Source organism: Dunckerocampus dactyliophorus, chromosome 6 (genome assembly GCF_027744805.1).
Source record: "Dunckerocampus dactyliophorus isolate RoL2022-P2 chromosome 6, RoL_Ddac_1.1, whole genome shotgun sequence".
NCBI classification, from domain to species: Eukaryota; Metazoa; Chordata; class Actinopteri; order Syngnathiformes; family Syngnathidae; genus Dunckerocampus; species Dunckerocampus dactyliophorus.
Window position 1 is genome coordinate 30,815,928 of NC_072824.1, and position 19,928 is coordinate 30,835,855.

At 44.2% G+C, this 19,928-nt stretch overlaps 2 protein-coding genes across 2 annotated transcripts; one reads left to right on the forward strand and one right to left on the reverse strand.

The window, feature by feature from the left end:
• Positions 1 to 175: 175 nt before the first annotated feature.
• si:ch73-109d9.2 (uncharacterized protein LOC565042 homolog) lies at positions 176 to 6,404 on the reverse strand. The gene is made up of 4 exons (XM_054778567.1): positions 5,271 to 6,404; positions 4,595 to 4,710; positions 4,442 to 4,529; positions 176 to 1,411 (listed from the first exon to the last, which is right to left on the reverse strand). The coding sequence occupies exons 1-4, from the start codon at positions 5,542 to 5,544 to the stop codon at positions 375 to 377; spliced, it is 1,515 nt and encodes a 504-aa protein (XP_054634542.1). The 5' UTR covers positions 5,545 to 6,404; the 3' UTR covers positions 176 to 374.
• LOC129182438 (mucin-2) lies at positions 6,289 to 19,515 on the forward strand. The gene is made up of 5 exons (XM_054778566.1): positions 6,289 to 6,753; positions 9,616 to 9,779; positions 10,831 to 10,876; positions 10,981 to 13,310; positions 15,720 to 19,515. The coding sequence occupies exons 1-5, from the start codon at positions 6,504 to 6,506 to the stop codon at positions 18,042 to 18,044; spliced, it is 5,115 nt and encodes a 1,704-aa protein (XP_054634541.1). The 5' UTR covers positions 6,289 to 6,503; the 3' UTR covers positions 18,045 to 19,515.
• The last annotated feature ends 413 nt before the right edge of the window (positions 19,516 to 19,928 follow it).

Here is a 19,928-nt window from a genome sequence, read left to right on the forward strand (position 1 = left end):
AAAAAAAACATATAACATAAAAAATAGACATTTTTAGGACTCTATCAATTACTCACGCATTTTGGCCCGGAATGGAACCCTTACAAAAAGCGGGGCTCTGCTGTATGTGGGCAAGAGTTTCTATAATAAATACAGCCTGATCTGAAATTGGAATCATGAGGACAGTTTATTAATCCTTCTGTTACATTTTCAAACAAATATTATCATTGAAATGTTATTGAGTAGAAAAGAGCAAAAAAAAATGAAGTGACCAGACGACATCATTCAGATTTTCACTCATGAAAAAAAAAGCAAGCAGCTCAAAAAGCCTTTAACTGTATTATTAGATGATTAATGATTAATGATTAATTGTATGATTTTCTATGTGTATACCTCTACAGATGTGTCAAATGTTTGCGTTGGTGCGATTTCAGATGATCCAGGCGCTTAAAGCTGAGGCTGCACACGGTGCAGCAGTATGGTCTTTCTCCTGTGTGGGTACGCTGGTGCACCTTCAATATGTCCGCTCGTGTGAAGCTCTTGTGACACGTGGCGCACTGATGAGGTTTCTCCTGGGTGTGGATTCTCTGGTGCAGCTTCAGATTCCAGAGACGGCTGAATTCGTTTCCACATATGGCACAGCAGTAAGGCTTGTTGCCGGCCTGGCCGCACCTGTGGGTCTTCAGGTCGAAGAAAGTGGGGAAACCTTTACCGCAACGGCTGCAGAGTTGAATCCCCTGCCCTGAGTGGATCTTCTGGTGGACGTTGAGGGGACAGGCTTGAGTGAATGTTTGCTTGTGTGCCTTAGGAGCGGCAGGAGAAGGAAAGGGCTGGTTACAAACGAGCCCCCTCGCTCCTCTCCATGCTCTCGGGTGTGCATTATCACATGCGTGGAACGCCTTTGAGGGTCCATACAGATCTCCTGCGCCACCCAAGGATGCGTGAATGTCAACACTTTGGTCCTGGTAGCTCAGTCTGTCACTTGAAGCGTGTGTAGGGTGCAAGAGGCTCTGATTCTGAATGTATCCTTCCTCATTGATCAGTAAACAAGGGAATTCTCTTAAATCAGCGCTAGTCCTGAGTCCTGTCCCGCCTCTGTATATCGCTTCACCCGTTTGGAACGTTTGTTGCTCGGCCTCCTCCGGTGCGTCTACCTCACCTTGGTAGTGACCGGTGTAGGCAACGTCATCGCCTGGTTGTGATGACCCTTGCACTTCCAAGTTAGCGATGTCTATCATGCTCGTGTCCCCGTAGCCACTGTTTTTAATGTCGTCCATGACGTACCTGCTCTGCGGAGGTGCTTCCGACTGGTTGCCCGAGCCAACGGTTTGAGACGATTCCAGCCTCTGGTCAAAGGCTTCCCAGTTTATGGGAGACTTTCTCTGTAATCTGGTGTGTTTACTTGGCCCTGGCACAGCTGACGTCTGTGTTTCTGATTAACACAAACAGGAGACAAGAAGCGATGTAAATAAAATAGATGTAATGAAGATTAGGGATGCTCTGATCAGGGTTTTATGCTGCCGATTACGATCATTCATGAGTGAAATCGGCCGATACCGATCACATGGATTAATTATACATTTTTCAATGTATTTCTAATGAGTCTATTGGCCAGGGGTGCTGTATAAACGGAGAAAAGTCAGGGCAATTCCAAGGTCTCCTGACTGCCAGGAGGCCCCAAAAATAGTAGTACGGTGATCCCTCGCACCATCGCGGTTCACCTTTCGCGGACTCGCTGTTTTGCAGCTTTTTTCTTTCTTTCTTTTTTTTTCTTTTACAGCGTATGAACTGTCTCAGGCAGAGCCTGGCCCTTTAAGAAGAACTGCACTGTGGGAAGTTGAGTGTTGTAGTTCTGTGCTTTAGCACAAGGTGGTGGTGTCTCATTGCCCATTGTCTTCTACGTCCTGACTGGCTGACAATGGTCTACAGCCAATCTCCTTCCTGCCGTCTCCTGTTGTGGTCATCGCTAGCAAACTAGCTAACCGTGTGAGCTCCCCGCCAACATGTAACAGAAGAAACAGAAGAAGTCAACCGTGCAACCCTGAACGCTGCTCGCTTGCAAGTCCTCCCCCCTGACAAAACCCACAATGTCGACGAAACCACTCTGCACATTCTCGCAGCCAAAAAGGCAGAGGAAGCCTGCAGCCATCGCACAAAAAGCCGGACCTCTGGACATGCCAAAGGAAGGCAGAAGTCGCGGCTTCAGGGCCCCACCGTGTGACAAATGAACCCTCGGCCCATGGAGGATGACGAGGACGAGGACAACACGACGACAGGAGCGACACGTTTCAACAAGGATACAAAAACGCCAGGACAAACCGGCACGGTCAGATGAGTGAAATGCGTGTGAGAATTTAAACAAAATTTGAACTTTGCGAGTGTTTAAACAAGAGAGAAATGTGAGAGAATGGTAATGCCTGTCTGAGAAACGTGTATAACGTGTATGGTGAGGTGGTTTACCGAAAAACATATGTCAGAAATTTAAACAAATAAATTTGGCTATAAACAAAGCTATTTTGGGAATCAATCCCCTGTGTTTAATGAGGGAAGACTGTATTTTAATTACTAAAAGGGGCATGATTATTTTTTTCCATGGGGCCCACAATTCCTGGCTGCACCCCTTCTATTGGCTACATGACCTCAGAGTCAGCTTTATTGCCCAAGTTTGCTTCCACAAACAAGGAATATGACTTTGGTTAAATTAGCTCTCACTGTACAACTTTTTATTGCTACGAAATCCTCAACAAACAATCATATCCGTGCTTGTGGTCAAAGAAGGCGTAGTTGCAGATGCAGTTTTAATGGTTTTATTACCATTAATGTATTTTTTAAGACACCCTTACTTTATTCCCACAATTACACAGGATGTGTGCCGCCCTTATTTTGAAGGACAGAGGGTGTGTGTGTGTTGAAAATGTGTTTTGACTGTTGCTAAGTGAGATAGCTAGGCTGGGTGCCTCTTGCAGTCGGGGCTGTCATCCTTATTTCACGCACAAAGTCAGCGGGCATCCAAAAAGGCTCCGTTTACGTGACCTAAAACACACCTCACACACACACACACACACACACAGCCGCACTAGCATGCTCCACTAAACTAAGCCAACCCAGCCAGCTCCCACCGGCCACTGCCGTATGTGAGCTCGTGCTCACGCTCGGTGACAAGTAAGAGCGTTTTCGCCAACTTACCGGGTGTTTTAGTTTTCCGCCTCGACGTGTTTATCTCGGGATGGGGCTGGATAGTGTTTGTGAGGACACGCCGCTATGAATGGTTCCTTCTCCTCGCGATTACAGAATTTCATTCACGTCATGTCAATTTCCGCAATATTCCGCATTTAGCAGTATAGGCCATTTCCGCGATTCCGTTAACGTGGAAACTGTAGGGCTCTATATATCACTCGTGAAACTTCCAGAGGATGAGACGACTTCTTTTAACTCATTCAATCCCAGCCCCTTCATTACCGGCCATTTTAGACGATGCTGACTGATCTTTCAAGGCACACAGAATGTGTTCTATGGCTAAATAAACACAGAACCTACCACAAGAAAGATTACACTCTCGTCTTTCATCAGAAAGAAAAAGTTTTCTTCTACCTTTTTCCGTTCTTTAGTAATCAGCGGTAGAACGTAGGTAAGTTCCAGGAAAATATCAGTTCCCAACAACAACAAAAAAAGAGAAAACCAGCTTTTTGTGAAACGATACAATTCAAGCATAAATTTCACTTTGACACACATTTTCTGCTTTTGTGACAGCTCAAATATTTTAACAAATACACCACAACAGTGGTGCCACAAAAAAGGGTTGTTTTGAGCTGAAAATAACAATTTATTTACAAATATAACACCATGAACGATTTACAATTTTCACATTTGGAACTAAACTGTGTGTGTGCATGCGTTAACATTTCCCTGCGCAACCTTCGGCACGCTACACTCCTGCACGCTCTTCCACTTCCTCCTTGCTGTCGAGTGTGTTTTTACATGCCGAGCTTTATCAAATGCACTTCTGCCACCTTGTGGCTGTTTCTATGGCTTAAAAATAGTCTAAACGTGACATCTATTAGTGTGCAGTTGCGTCATCTCCTCTTTTTGCCTCTTGTGCAAAAAAAAAAAAGTAAAAGACGTATAAATACATCTTTGGGACCTTCTGAGTGTCACGCACATGCGGGTGAGTGTTGTCCAGCGTTTTGGCTGCCATTAGACTGATGGGTCACACCGTGAGCCTCGACAACTCACCATACTCCGTCATGTGTTTGTTCTACAAAGGCCGTATTAAATTAAAGCTTTATCACGTGCTACCCCCCCGCATGAGAGTCTGCGTGGCATTTTTTAACAGGTAAGTTCCACACTGCAGACATGATTGTTTTTGTTTTGTGCAGCGTGACGGAAAGTGGGAGGAGGGCAAGACACTACACTGCATGCAGGGATCACAATCGGAGCACCCCTAATAAAGATAGATACGCACCATCCAAATCCCCCGGATCATTTGCTTCTGGTGTGATGCCAAGGGCTTCCTCCTTGAGCAGCCGGTCTACATTCTGCACATTTGAAGACTGCCGGCAAGCAAAACAAAACCAACTTTGTCATCCAACAACGTTTGTTCATATACAGCAAATACCTGTGATGCCTTCATGTCAATGCCGGCCTCCTCTTCCGAACGAGATGTTTGTCCATCAACTCTGTCTTGGCTTTGCATATCTTCTTGCAGCCCACACTCTTGCTTAAGATTATGTTCTGCAGGGAAAGACAATGAAAGTATTTGGGATTTGTGTTGTGCAAAACATGCTTTAAGCATAAATGCAGTTTTTAGTCGCACATTAGACTATTACCGTAACGGCCTTCTCACCAGGCTCTCAAAAAGGAGCTGTAAAAGAGCTGCAGTACATCCAGAATGCTGCTGCTCCAGTTCTGACTACAACCAGGAAATATGCCCATATTAGTCCAGTGCTGAGCTCACTGCACTGGCTTCCTGTCGCTCAGAAAACAGACTTTAAAACAGCTCTGTTTTTGGACAAGTCTTTTCACTATAGACTGTGTCAAATGTTGCAGTCGCAGTCTGGATCCCTGCCTAGTGACCAGCGTAGAATTCTACATATCATCACAACGTCTTTGAATGTGTCATCTGTACCGTGTGTCAAAAACAGGTCCTGGAAGGTAACACCACACTTCTTGATACCGTAGCTATTTTTTTCACTTAACAATTATAACTCTCCCATTCGTTTTCACGTCAGATTGCAAAGAAACAAAAAACAAGACAAAAACAATAACAAGATAAACTTAACATAGCATATCACCTGGCTGGATCACTTCCGGCTTCTCTTCGTTTAGCATCTCCAATCCACCGTAGTCAGCACATTTCAGTCCCCCGTCGCCCAACTGCATCTCCTTGCGTCGGCTCTCCGACCATTTCAGCCTCCTCTTCAAACGCTCCACCTGCTGCCTGCACCGCGCAACCTCCTCCATGAAACTGTCCTCCACAAGTCTGGTGATCTCATACATGGCAGCCTTGAAGACGGTCTCCATCACCCCGGAGAGCTGCGACTGAAAGGTCACCAGTGGGTCGGCCATGGCGATGCCCGTTGCGGTCCTAAAAAACACTGAACCTCACGCTTTACAAAAATGTTGTCGAGCTAACTGTCAGTTAATTTAACTCCATTCAGCGCCCCATTTGCAGGTGATGGCTTAATTACACTCACAACAGAAATAGAATTTGGCATCTACAACTAACCCTCTATTTTAGCTGGCTAACGTGAGACTGTCGGGGAGGTTTCGATTACCAACATTAGCCGTGATTTTTGCTCCGGGTGCACATGGCAACAATATCCAAAGGTAGTCACGAAAAATAACCATCAACTATGATGAAAAAATCAATTGTACTTCATTTTGTGCAGCAAACGAATTTCATCTTGGTTCCGTCAACAATCGCCCTTCCGACATTTTGACTACGGCGAGGAATAAGGGACAAAATGTAACCAAAAAGCAAATATAAAAAACTCCCTATAAACAGTTTATTTTGCACATTAAACAGGGGATTCTTGAAATATAACCTGAAAAATGTGATCTCACTTTTGCTTAATAATATGCAGAAAACCAAATTATTTTTGTTCCGTAAATAGTCGCTCTGCCGACATTCTGACTACGGCGAGTAATTTGGGACAAAACGGAACAAAAAAAAACAGTAATATTATTGCCCTGCGTTTATTGTTTGGCTTCCACAACTACTTTGATATACACTGAGGTTTCGGTGGTTTTAGACACAGAAGCTTTGTTCGTAATTACAAGGAATGTAGTGGGGAACTCGGGCATTCTTTCCTCTTTGTTGACGTCCACGCATGCGCATTTGTCGTCTGTTACTGACAGAGACGACCGCAGCAGATGTGCGTCACGTATGCACGTACACACAAAGCCAGGACGGTTTCAGGAAGCCATGTTGACGACGGTCGTCACGCCACATTTCGACTAACGTGGAAATACTGCTAAAAGCGGGAACCTAATTACAAACGCGAAGGAAAGACCACCACACTACGATGTCTGCGGATGATTTTCAGACCAAGTACGCCTCCTTTATGGAGAGTATAGTGAAGAGTACCATCGCGGAAACTAGGAAACTTTTCGAAACTATGGTCGACGAATTAAAGTCGGAATTATCCAAGGTCAAGAAGGAGAACGAAGCCCTCAAAACAACATCTAGAGAAAAAGAGAACGCCAAGACCCTGTCAACCACCGAGTCCTGCCAATGGGACGGCCCTGACATGCGGGATTCTGCCGTGCAGTGTGGTGAGTTTTGTTTGTGAGTCGTCAAATGGAGCTTGTTTAATTTGTCAAAGTTAGTCACAAATGTTGCAGTATGTATATGTATATTACATTATATTCATCTAGTCAACGTGGGACGTAAAATAGGAGGGATACACCCTTGCGTAATGTTACAGCTATGCAAACGTCCACCCCAACATGTTGATATCAACCAATATCAATCGGCATAAAATTTTCTATATATTATAACTGAAATTATGCAATTCCACTTCCGGTAGCGATCTTTGTGTCATGCCAAAGGCCGCACCTTTTCCGGCTACACTCGGCGGTGCATTACTTGAAGGCGACACAATAGGTCACAAGAAAACGGTCGACGACCAACAGCGGCTTGCTCAAAGGCAAGCCTGTCAAGCACTTAGGGATTAAAGCTCATAAAGGCCACACAGCATCGGTGACCGATTACACAAGGAAAGATGGGAGCACGTTTGAAACTAGTGTAGAAAGTCGTCTGCAAAGTGTAGCGAAACAGTGAGACTCCCTTGTAAGATCTATGGGTTGAAATGGGTCATCGGTTGTAAAATATAACAATACTTGTGTTTCTGTAACGTATGTGAAAGGTACGTTGTGACAGTATGATATTTGACAAGATATATGGAATTCATAGTGTGTGTGTGAAAATTAAAAAAGGATAGTCTTGGAACACGTGGTCCTTGTGATTAAAGATGATTTTGGTATAAGATGAATCTCATTCCTTAATTATGCCTAAATGAACACCTAAGTCCCGCTGCACACAAAACACATTAAGAACATGTAAAATACAGTTATAAAAAAAGCAAATACAAGAATAAATGAACAGTGATTGGTAGGTGGAGGTAAAACGCAGAAGAAGAAAACAACCTTTAATCCTTCTCGTGAACCAAGACAAGGCTCACTCGGGGTATGTATTCTGGTCCTCCAGCACCAGCAGCCTTTCCATCTCAATAGTAAGACCACTATGCTGCTTAGTTATTACTGTCGCTTTCATATGAGCAGATGCTTCAACGTGCTCGAGAATACCATCTTTATTCTGAATGAAGGTCGTGATAGTTGAAGCATGAGCTTTTTTCCTGGAGTTCAATATCTTCATGGATGCGATACGTAGTGGTGACGATACATACCCATGCGGGAACAACGCACGTCGCGTGTAAACAGCAACAGTTGACCATTTTCGGTCACAAATTGCATGCCAAGTGCGTAATTTATGCGTGCGCAAACCAGTCTTCATGCTTTTCAGGCGTGCCATAATTAAATGACACGTATTGCCACGGCAAATTGCAGGACAGTGCGGAGGCAAAAGTGCACAACACCACGATACACTCTCTCCAAGGCATACCCTTCATCCTCTACGCGTGCTGTAACCAGTTCTTGAGCCAGTTTTGTGTTTCCAGAACAAAATTACGTTTTTAGTTCACCGTAGCAAGTTTGTAAGCACGAAACACCGTTAACCGAGGGCCACCTGTATTATGTTGCTGTCTTTAAAAAGTCCACTGATGTGTGTTTTTATGTAATTGTTGAGCTTGAATTGGAAAACAACCCGCAAAAGGAGTTAAGCATATTTAATGTGCAAATGAATGCACTGATTCAGGGATTTATTGTGCTCTCCCTTGCTGGCTTCATCATGCTCGGCTTGAACTGAACCGGCTGCCATTGAAGCCGGTCTGACTGCACATGTTCATTCTCCCGCCCGTGTGTTTTCCTGCGCTTTCTTTGAGTTCTGGATGGATCACTTTTGTCAACTTGCTTGTTTGTGGACGTCTGACAGAAAGGTATTTAACTACACACTTTTAAGTGAAAGGAATTGGTGATACACTCGTGATTGGGACCAGAGAAACTGCTACACTGCTCACCTTTGATTTAGAATTACAACATTATGTATCTCACTTAACCTCTCGATAGTCATTTGTTTGTGTCTTAATCCATTGTGCAATACCGGCTGTGGAATTTAACATCACCTCATTAACATAACGCCCTGAAGAGCCACAGCGAGCGTGAAAATGAAAAGTGTCTGAATTCATTGCCGTCCCATTTGCTGCTTTGTCTGCTGTGGAGAAATTGTGTTAGTTTGTAAAATGGGCCAAAATTGATTTGTCATTCTTTAATTTAGATTACGTTTTTACATTTTCCCTCAAATATCAATGTCAAACAGATACCTGAAACTCCTGAACATATTGAGCTTTGTTTATGGGTTCTGCTGCCATGTCATACCTGTGGTCTGTACGTATAGGACTCACTCCCACTGACGCTCCATCAAAGTTCTCATCCAAGTATGGAAAAGTATGGAATTTGATTTTTATAAATTCCCAGGTCTGGAAAAGTATGGTAAATGGAAATTCAAGTATAGAAAAATACTCATGTTTCCAAGGCTGTTACCCCTGTTCTGTTTGCTAAAAGAGACAATGATGACAGAATGGGGAGAAAAAGAAATGGATCGATGTGTTTTTCTAAAGTTCTTGCTAGGGCAACTAAATTGTCTGTGTGAGAGCACACAGTGGGTGACACTTCCCCAAAAATATTAGGCATTTTATTGAAACTGACAGATGGATTGCAAGGTAGGCTAGAAAGACGAGGGACTGCAATCCATGATAATTATTGGATTTTTAGTAAAGTTCTTCTACCAGAAGTGCAGCATTATTAGTTACAGCGTGTATCTCTGCTTTCATCTTATCTTGCTCCTTTCATCTTATGCACTCATCTTTTTCCGTTGACATGTTTCACTGGATGGGAAGTGTTCTGAAGCAGGGCAGAACGAACAGTCCCGTATTTTACCGTGTACCGTCGCGTCCCCAGCGTATACTTCGTCTTCGACCATTCATTTCTGGTTTGACTGTGTATTATTCTTGTTTGCAGACCTTCTTCCCGGCCACCCCTTGCTCACTGTGCAGTGTCAACCAATGGGACAAAGCGCAGATGATCAAAAGCATCAACGTGATCAAGAGGAGCTGGTTTACACCCTGATGAAGGACCATGACTATGATGCTGCAATAGGACATTCTCCTCTGACAAAACCTGAGGTGTGTGTAGTAAGTTTCATGAAGTGCTCACAAAAGAAAAAACAAAACCGTAACAAAAATGAACGTACTCACTTAATAAATTTCTTTGTCATACTGCTGGCGTCCGCCAATAAACAACCATAAAATATGAGTGAAACAAAGTTGCGATTTTCATAAAAACCATATTTAGAAAGTCATAAGCAAGTTTTCTATGCTTTAACTGTGAAAATATTGCATTTATTAACATTGAATCCTTCTATCGCAGAAATTCACTTATCACGGCCGGGTCTGGAACCAATCAACTGCTATAAACGAGGGTCGGCTGTGTACACAATAATAACACAATTCTAACATTCACTGATATTGTGCTGTGATAAGTATGATACAACACACATTTCAAAAATGGGTCACAACAGGTATGTTGTCTTTGACACTGACAGATGGGCTGCAAGACACAAGACCAGTGAGCAGCTCGCCTTGAAATATGGCATGAAAACCCATATTATTATTATTATTGTTATTATTATTATAAGATTTGTAGAATATAGTCAGTAGAAAAAATGTAGATTTACTTTGGCACGCTTACACATCCATGGTCGGACGTCTTCTGGGTTTTGGACTTTTTGACCGTCTTGAAGAAAGATAGCCGGCTTACTCTGTCTCCTCCACTGTTCAAGCAAAAGCCTTGCACACAGCGAGCAGGCGTAATATTAAAAAAAAAAAAACAACTAGCAAACAACAGAAATTCAACCAAAGCTGCACCACAACAATATGGAAACCGATATAGTTCTTGGGCAGTTCCGGGTGGCAGTTAAGCTGATGAAAACTCTTAAGTATTTCAACGTTTGAGCACATATCTAACTCATATTTCACAGTGAAAGTAACAAGATTAACATGTTCCGGTGGCACGAGGACAGTACGTGAGAATGATTTTAAAATCGACCTTTAGTTTTATGTCATCATTGTACTGAGAAGAGGTGATATGCTTGAGAGGTTTGGTTTATTCTTTATGCATTGTGTGTCGGTTGCTGTCAAATTTCATAATTTTTCTTCTCCACTGTATATTTTAAAGGTCTCCGAAGCCACCGTCGGCAGCAAGGAAGTCTGTGCTGTCACGGGTAAGAACTTAAAACTGACTGACTAGGGATTTTTGCTATTCTGTGCAAATGATCCTTCAATCAGGCCATCTATTAGGAAATGTTTTCTCGTTTACCACCCACAGATTCTGCATCAAGCTCTCCTGGTGGAACTGAAACAGAAGGCCCCCAGATTGACCAGCAATGTTCGTACGGAGTGCTCAGCAAATGTGATGAGGGCCTCGTGACCACAGTTCAACCCAGTCTGGAATGGAATTGCAATTTACACCAGTCACATAATCAGTCAGTAAACTCACTTTCTGCACTAAGTAATAGCATGGAAGTGGCATCCCTCGCTGATCAGATGTCATCAGACTTTGGGATCAAAGGATGCAGTGGTTGTACAACCTTCAAAGAACCGTCGGCAGCACCACAGGCTCAAATTGAGCGACGATCATTAAGTGAAACACCAGGAAACGAGCAAGCGAATGTCACTGTGGTGCAGCACAGTGGTGTTCCCCTTGCAGAAGAACAGCAAGCGGAGCCAACACTGCTAAAGAAACAACTAGAGGGGGCACAAATTAAATGTGGCTCGACTAAAGATAAGACCAACATTGAAACTGGCAAATTGCCAGTAAAGAAAAACAGAAGAGAAAGAAAACAGCCCTCAAATAAAGTGAAACACCTGCAAAAGACTCCATCAAAGCGCGGTGCTGGACATGATGAAGCGAAGAGTTCTCCTTCAACTTCACAAAACAGAGCATTAGACATGGAAAACCCTAACGCTGCGCCTCCGATTGTTTCAGTCGTATCTTTGTCAGAAACAGGTGTGTCCCCTGAATCTCAACAGCCCTGCATGGAAATGGACAAGGTATCCAGTCGAGCGACAAGCGGCGACTTCCCATTACACAGCCATACAGCAGCATCACTGCCAGCGCCATCGTGTAAGCTCAGGGAACGCAGCACATCCGTAACGCTTCAGGATGCGATGCTGCTGGTTGAGGCGATGGATCAGTCAACAAAGAATTGTGCCTCCCCAGAAGAAACGACAGCCCAATCCACGTGTACTCTCCATGTTGTCACCTTACCATCTGAGGCCCAATCTCCATTACCTCCTCAAGCGTTGTCACCACCAACCCCACAAGTTTTAGAAGAGATACCAACAGCAGAGCAGTCGACAAACACTTCCAGCGATTTCCGGTGTGACACGACAGTAGTGCAACAACAAAACTGTGTTACCCCGCCAAACGTTATTACATCCGTATCATCTTTGACTTCTACAGTAGGAGAGTCACTTGAGCGGCACTCACCTTCTTCTCCAGTTCCATGGCAGGCATCCTTACAAACACAGAGAGACTCAGTCCTGAATAAAATCATTGTGGTCCCTAGGTCATCATCATTATCGTTACCATGCAGTCATCCACCACGTACGATTGCCCCACTGTCCCCAACTCAGATTTCAGCTGTTGTGTCAACTGTCGCTGCTGCACAGAATAAATATTCTTCATCTTTGGGACTCTCCGAGAGGAAGAGCGTTACCTACTCAACAACCGCTGAAACGACAATCAGCTCAATAGAACCAAAGTCACACACTCACACACAAATAAAAATAATCATTCCGAGACCTACGTTAGCTGTTGTGGCAAGCCAGACACAACCGTTAGAGGCAACAATTCTAATTACCCAACAGAATTCTGTTGGACCAGCTTCTGATGACCCTATGTCGACATCGCAGTCAACACACGTGTGTCGAAGTTCTCAGATTATCTCCGATGGAAAGGAAAAGTCATCGGCAACTGCGCAGATACCTTTCATTTTATCGCCCGTGTCACCCCCACAACTGGATTTAGAAGTAACTCATCCCGAAGACGCAGAAGCATCTTTGACTGAGAGCGTTCCAATCTGCTCTTTTCCAGTGACGCTGGCGATGGCTGGATCAAAAACGCCGCCATTGTCCACTAAACCGGCGGTGGTTCCAGAACTGCGATCGCCCGAAAGTGAGTTGTCTGAAGTTGCCAAAACAGGCGACACATCCTCTGTTGTCGACGCCCAGGCATCAAACCCAACCCCAGAAGCTTCCGCATTATCAACCAGCCTTGGTCCCGCTTCAAAAGAAACGTCTGCTGCCGGAGGTCTGAGCGAGTCTCCAGTGTCAGAGAATATGTCATCACCCGCCATGTTGGAAGAGGAGCCAGCCACTTGTGTGCCGCCTTGTTCGCCTTTCAGTGAGCACCAACCTGTCTCGCCGAAATCAACAATAGATATTGACGAGGCTGAGTTATCACCTGTACCTCACCAACCATCTGAGGCTTCTCCCAACATGAATGAAGAAATAATGAGCAATGTAAAGCAGGCACCCCCCATACAGTTAACGCCCATCACACCCAAGGACTTGTCTGACCCTCGTTCACAGTGGACTAAAACACAGTTCCTTGCACAGTTGGCGGTGATACCTGTAAACCAGGACCCCCAAAAGGTAAAGTGATTGTAGCCATCTGTTGCCCACGTGATTATAACTTGACATTTTACTGGTTATTGCCGGGGATGCTCCGATCAGGGTTTAGGCTGCCGATTACGATACCAATCACCCATGAGTGAAATTGCCCGATCCCGTAGATTTAGTGTAAACGTTTAAATGTATTTATGATGAGCTCTATTGGCCAGGTATGACGTATAAGGGCCACATTGAAAAAATAATCATCTGAGATTTCGAGAGTAAAGTCGTGAATTCACAAGAATAAAGTATTACATTTGCGAGAAAAAAAAGTTGTAAATTTATGAGGGGAAAAATGTCATTAATTTACAACTTTTTCTCGTAAATTTACGACTTTATTCCATAAATGTAGGACTATTTTGTCATATGTGTCAGAGGGAACGTACAGCATAGCTGTTCAGGAAGGAAACCTCCTCTTGCTTCAGGCAAGTTTTTATTTATAACGTGGCAGCAAAACGCAAAAAAGCATTTGAGCACAAACAGATTAGCATGTCTACCCCTCTTTACCCCGCCCCCCAACATGCCCAAGGCCAAAGGTCACATAAGTTCCCCCTTTCCTTTTCATCGCTGCCTCAGGCAATGCCTGTAGCATAAAGTTACAAGTTTTTTCTTGTAAATTTGCGACTTTATTCTCGAAATCTGAGATTATTTTAATACTCTGTTGTAACAATACTCTGTTGTAACAAGCGTTACAACAGTCATGAGACTGTCCGAGACAGTCATGAAAAAGGGGGGGGGGTATGTGACCTTTATTCCGACTTTTTTTCTCGTAAATCTACTACTTTATTCTCAAAATCGTTTTGGGGTATTTTTTGGGTTATTTGCTTTAGACTTTCTGACTGTCACGCACATGCGAGCGAGTGTGATCCAGCTTGTTGCTGACATTAGCTGCCCTTTGACTGATGATAACATCGTGAGTCTCAAACTTACAAGTTTGTTCTTCAAATGTAGAAATAAATTCAAGCTTTTTAACGTGCTGCCCCTGCCAGATGTTATTCGTGGCATGTTTTGCAGGATGCAAAATTGATATCACAAACTATTGTTAAGTTCCACACGGCAGACATGATTGTTTTGGGGTTGGCATGCCTGCACATATTTATTTTTATTATTTTTTTTACAAGCAGGTTCAAGGCGTGGTGGAACCATCAAATAGATGAAAAATGTCCCTAAAATGTAATATATAAATAGCCACAACACAAAAAGCCAATTTTTATTTCATTCAAAAAATATGCATTAACTGCTGACATGACAAAGTTCTTGTTAGGAGTCTCTGGACACAAGGTTGGTGGGACGAAGTTCCACAACCTAGTTGTTGTTGGGATGTAGGAAGAAAGAAACACGGGGTGTTGGACTTGGGAATATTGACTAGGTATGGGTGACTACTCGCAGCAGATGGAGTCATTGTTTCATTGTTTCATTCGGCGGGATTTGAATGGATGGTTTCATGTAAAAGTCTGTAAAAAGTGCAAAGGGATGCAACTTTCCTTTGATGTTCAAGTGGAAGAATTCCTGCTCTGGGTGGTTCCTCGATTTGTAGTAATCGGAGAGCTTTCCTCTGCAGCCTGTCTAATAGTGTTACGTGCTGTCCTGCCTGCTCCACTCAAATAGGAGAAGCATACTCCACAGGTGGTTGTATGTATGCCTTGTAGATGGTGATTCGTGCTCTGAGAGGCAGGAGGTTTTTAGTACGTCCCAGGATCTACAATCTAGCAGTTTTCTAAACAGTCCTTTGGTGCAAGGAGTTCATGTGAGTGTGTTGGTAATAATGACCCCAAGGAGAGTAATGCTTTTTGTTGGTATCAGCTTCATTTCCATGAAGCGGAGAGGAGGGTGATTCTGCTCTCGTGTCCTACTGATGATTATCTTCTCGGTTTTGCCGGCAGTGAAAGTGATGCACCAGTCAGAAGCCCGTTTCTCAATGGCGTCCAAGTCTCACTGCAGACATGTCTCTTGAGCTTTGAGTTCTTAATGGTAACATGAAGAGTTGAATCATCTGCAAACAGGTGGAGGTCGTTCTCGAAGTGTGAAGCTAGGTCATAAATATGCATCAGGAAGAGTAACGGAGCAGGTACGCTCCCTTGTGGAACACCAGCAGATAAAGGTAATGCTGAAGAAGTGAGTCCGTCGAGAACACGCTGTTGTCTATCAGTGTGAAGGAAAGTGGGCGGGAGACGCTCGCTACAGACTGCATGCTGCAATAGTACGTGACGGAGGTGACGGACGGGCGTTGAAAGGCATTTATCGGCATATGCCCTTCACATGCTTTTTCACGGAAATCGGGCGATTTTGTTCAGTGGCCGATCGGTTAGAGCATCCCTAGCTATTGCAAATTCAGTGTGACATTCCGAATGTGCAGCAAAACAAGTAAATGGATGTGTCCCTATGTTCTAGGTATCAACAAATCAGTTCGCAGGAGGCCAGGCTACTGAAGACAGGACAAGCGCAGATCACGGGAGAAAGTTTCAGAAAAAATCAATTGTCGCCCGTCTTCGATCTCACCTCAAAATGCACTCGCTAGCTAAAAGAACAGTAACAAACGCTGAGCCACTTACAGGAAAACAGCATTGCCCTGTAAGCACCAAGGAACCTCCATTAGAGAACGTTGGGACTACTGACCCCGAGTCCACTGAGTCCATTCCTGTTTGCACAAAAGGTCCCTCAGAGCTACAAACGGAGACGGGGTATTCCCAAGCAACTCTTAAGAAACAAAGGAATACAGATATCAGTCTACCCGAAAGGACTACTATCCAGACTGTTCCTGTTTGCCCCAAAGACCCAGCTGTGAGTAAAGATGTGCGGTCTCTTAAAAATAGGACTAACAGCACTTTAATTATTTCCCCACTGCCAGAGACTGAGGTAAACATCACCCAGGGAAACCCAACACAACTTCCACTGGACAACGACCGTGTGAAAAAAGGAGCTCCTACTGAAGCCAAGCCAAGAAACGCTCAACAGCAAATAATTGCTCAAGAATGCGCAAGCAAAAAGTTAGAATGCTCCGTCTATCTCAGTTCAATTCTAGATAAAAACGGCAGGATTAAGACACATTTGCCTCCCCTGAGTGGTTGTAGGTCCACCCCATGTAACAATAATGCTACCTCTGAAATGTCAGGAGATGCCAATCTGGGTCCAAAGTCAGTTTTAACCGAAGAAATGGAAACACCATTCCCAGCCATGGTTAGCGGAAAGTCTAGCACGAGCAAAGATGAGCTTAGCTCAAACAAGTCGAAAGCTACGACTGTGTGTCTGAGGTCAAGCACAACTAAAGACTCCAGCAGTCCTCACAAGACTGCATTCCCACCTGGGAGTCGAAAGAGGTGTATCTCCGCTCAGGAAAATGCTGTCCCCAAAAAGACCCAAACAAATTGCCCACACCAAGATAGGTCTGCCCATAAAAAGACGGAGACCTTAAGGCCAAGGCCAACTAGAGATTATGCTCGTTCAAACAAGTCTCATTTACCTGCTGTCACTCCAAAAGAGTCCAATTTCATGAAAAATGGTTCTAGATCTAAAAAGTCTTGCAGTGAATCGCTCGGCGGTCCCAATTTAACTAAAGAAGAGCACACCTCTAAACAGTTAAAAAGAGAATCCAGTTCGATATCGGGGAATACTGGACCCGCAGGTCCTCAGGCGGCCAAACTGCCAGCAAATGATACCAGTCCGAGTAAGACTGGTGAAGCTATTGCTAAGAAGTCCAGACTCGGTCAAAACTGTAGTATTTCAGAAAATGTCAAATTACGTAATGCCCTGAAATTAGCTACAGCAGCAAAAGCAAAGACTGAAAATGTCAAATTGCGGAATGCCCAGAAATTAGCTAAAGCAGCAAAAGCAACAACTATTGCAAAAATGAACAAATCAAGACAATCCAAATTAAACAAAATGAGCCAAGCGGCCGACCGTTGTGCCAGCGAAGAGACCGGAAACAAAGGAACCATGGAAACTACCTCTTTAAGGGGAAAAGCCTCTTTGTTGTCACCTGTCCAGAAAGAGGCACGGTCCCCAGGATCGCAGAATCACACTGTCGTTTCTCCCCCGAGTCTTCCCCACCAGCCAATACCTGTCAGCGCAGCATCAATTGCATCGCCGCTGCAGCCTTTAACCCTCATTGGCTCTCGTCTGCTCAAGAACCAGTGTGGCGAGTGCGGTCGCGTTCTCAGCAGCGGCGCTGCCCTTGAGAGCCACATCAGTCTCCACACGGGCCACAGACCGTTCTGCTGCGCCCTCTGCGGGAAGAGCTTTCCTGACGCCAAGGGTCTGAGACGGCACGGCAGAGTGCACCGCAACGGTAGGATCCATATCTGCCAGCAGTGCGGGAAGGGTTTCGTCTACGGATTTGGCCTCGCCAAACACGTCCAGATGGTACACGGGAAAATTAAACCCTTTGTCTGCCAGATCTGCAACAAGGCGTTCTTCACAAAGCGAGATGTGGAGGACCACATACGCATCCACACGGGGGAGAAACCATTCCACTGCCACCTATGTGAAAAGAAGTTTGTCAGGAAAGTCGAACTAAAGGTGCACCTGAGGTGGCACAACGGAGAGAAAAGACACTGGTGCCCGTATTGTGGGAAAGGATTTTTAGACTACAATAACTTGAAAAGACACAAGTTAATCCACACGGGAGAGAAACCGCATTCTTGTCCTCACTGCCCGAAACACTTTACACAGTCAGGTCACCTGAAAAAGCATGTAAGGAATGTACATAAAGTCCAATGAGAAGAGAGAGTCTACAAGTTGTTTCCCTCCCAAATGTCTTTATGTGACGCATTTGTGTTGTCACAGTTAATTGATAGAGAAGATGAATATAATAAAATAAAAAAACATCATTGATTTTCTTGGAATGGTTTTTATTAATATCGAATGAAAGGAACAAAACACATTATGACTGTTGCATGTTGCTCAGTAGTTTATATTTTTATTATGTTATTGTATCCACACGTGAAGATCCACAAGTTTTATCTGATCAACAGACGCCAATATGCTTCACAACAGGGGTCTCAAACGGAATTGACCTGGGGGCCACTGGAGGTAGGGTCTAGGGGGGGCCACAGTACGGTATGATATATGTCCGTACAGTGACAGGGTGAAACAAAAACATTTCAGTTTGTATTTCGCTGCATTCAGCTGGGATAGGCTCCAGCTTACCCGTGACCCGAGTGAAGACAAGCGATAGAAAATGGGTGAAAGCAATGGCGCAAAAAGAATGAGGATGTTTTAGTGCAGCAAAAGTGTAAACAGGATTTTAGTTTAGGCGTCTGAAAAACAGTAAAGCTATTTTAAACTCAGAAAACACAACATGTCATGTCTCTCAAGTAGAAGCGTACACGTATAAAACATAAATATCTGTTAGCGCGTTTACACTACTCTTCCATGCCTAGTCAGAGGCCGCAAAATACGAGCCGGCGGGCCACAAGTGGCCCACGGGCCGCGAGTTTGAGACTGCTGATGTAAAGCGACAAAGTATTGAGTAATCTAAACATTAAAAACCCAAGTTTTACCTTCTCAACATCAGGCCAGCTATTCTGACAAACGTGACCTGAGTCAGAGAAACCAGATTTATGCTCCTTGTGTTTTTTTGTAATGAAAGGCACCGAGACGGGACACTGAGGTCGTAAAGCAGCAAGTCCAGCAGCTCTTACAGTGCAATGAGAAATACTTCACCACGTTCCCAACTTAAATCAACACAGTAGCTGCGAACCCAACAACCTGCGACCAGCAGGAGGCGTTATAGCGCACCTGGAAGCCTTCTTTCCATCCGCAAAGTAGTCCCGACAGCTCCAACCCGAACACAATTCTATTTTAATTTACATGCTGGAACTTGGCACCAGCGACCGGCAGTACGTTATCAGGTGGAATAATGCCACGTGTTTCCTCAGGAGAAAGCAGCGGCCTGGAGATGCGCTTCAGGATTTCACCTGATTGATTAAAAACGTATTTACTTTCTAGAAATAATGGTTAAAAAGTACTTCTATACTGGATATAACGTGTCTGTTCGTATATGCCAGTGATGGAGAGCGACAGGCAGAACGGCTCTATGCTCTTCCACTAGATGGCAGCAGCTACACAATGGATCCACGTGCTGCCATTCATACGACAGAATAAACAAAGTACACTCCTGGCAGAAAGTAACATTTCAGCATGACGCGCAAATGCACGATAAACATTACAGGTGGGCTTCATTTGACTTTGAATGTGCATGCGGGGAGGTTGCCAGGTGCGTAAACGACTACTAGGCCTGTCACGATGAAGCCATTGATCGAACGATTAAAAGAAACAAAAACGGGTCGTTAATTGTGACGCCCTTGATAAATTGACATGGATTTCCCCCCCCCCCCCCCCCCCCCCCCATAATAAAAAGTTTCATTTAAAAACTGCATTTTGTGTTCAGTTGTTTTTTTTTGTTTGTTTGTTTTTTGATGATCTAAAACATTTAAGTGTGACAAACCATCCATAAAAATAAGAAATCAGGAAAGGGGAAAACACTTTGTCACCCGAGTGTATCGGGATACGGAGGAAGTATATCATGACATTTCATTAGATATGACTCGATGTGACGCAACAAAGCCTGCGTCGCTCCTTGCAGCTTTCCGGCAGCCGCCA

What these genes read in the sequence shown, in the direction of transcription:
- si:ch73-109d9.2 (XM_054778567.1), bottom strand. Translation starts at nt 5,544, where the DNA reads ATGGCCGACCCACTGGTGACCTTTCAGTCGCAGCTCTCCGGGGTGATG. An exon ending in TTGACATGAAGGCATCACAG is followed by an intron (nt 4,530 to 4,594) that starts GTATTTGCTGTA and finishes GCTTGCCGGCAG; the next exon opens with TCTTCAAATGTGCAGAATGT. An exon ending in TGATCCGGGGGATTTGGATG is followed by an intron (nt 1,412 to 4,441) that starts GTGCGTATCTAT and finishes TGTGTTAATCAG; the next exon opens with AAACACAGACGTCAGCTGTG.
- LOC129182438 (XM_054778566.1), top strand. Translation starts at nt 6,504, where the DNA reads ATGTCTGCGGATGATTTTCAGACCAAGTACGCCTCCTTTATGGAGAGT. An exon ending in GGATTCTGCCGTGCAGTGTG is followed by an intron (nt 6,754 to 9,615) that starts GTGAGTTTTGTT and finishes TCTTGTTTGCAG; the next exon opens with ACCTTCTTCCCGGCCACCCC. An exon ending in GGAAGTCTGTGCTGTCACGG is followed by an intron (nt 10,877 to 10,980) that starts GTAAGAACTTAA and finishes TACCACCCACAG; the next exon opens with ATTCTGCATCAAGCTCTCCT.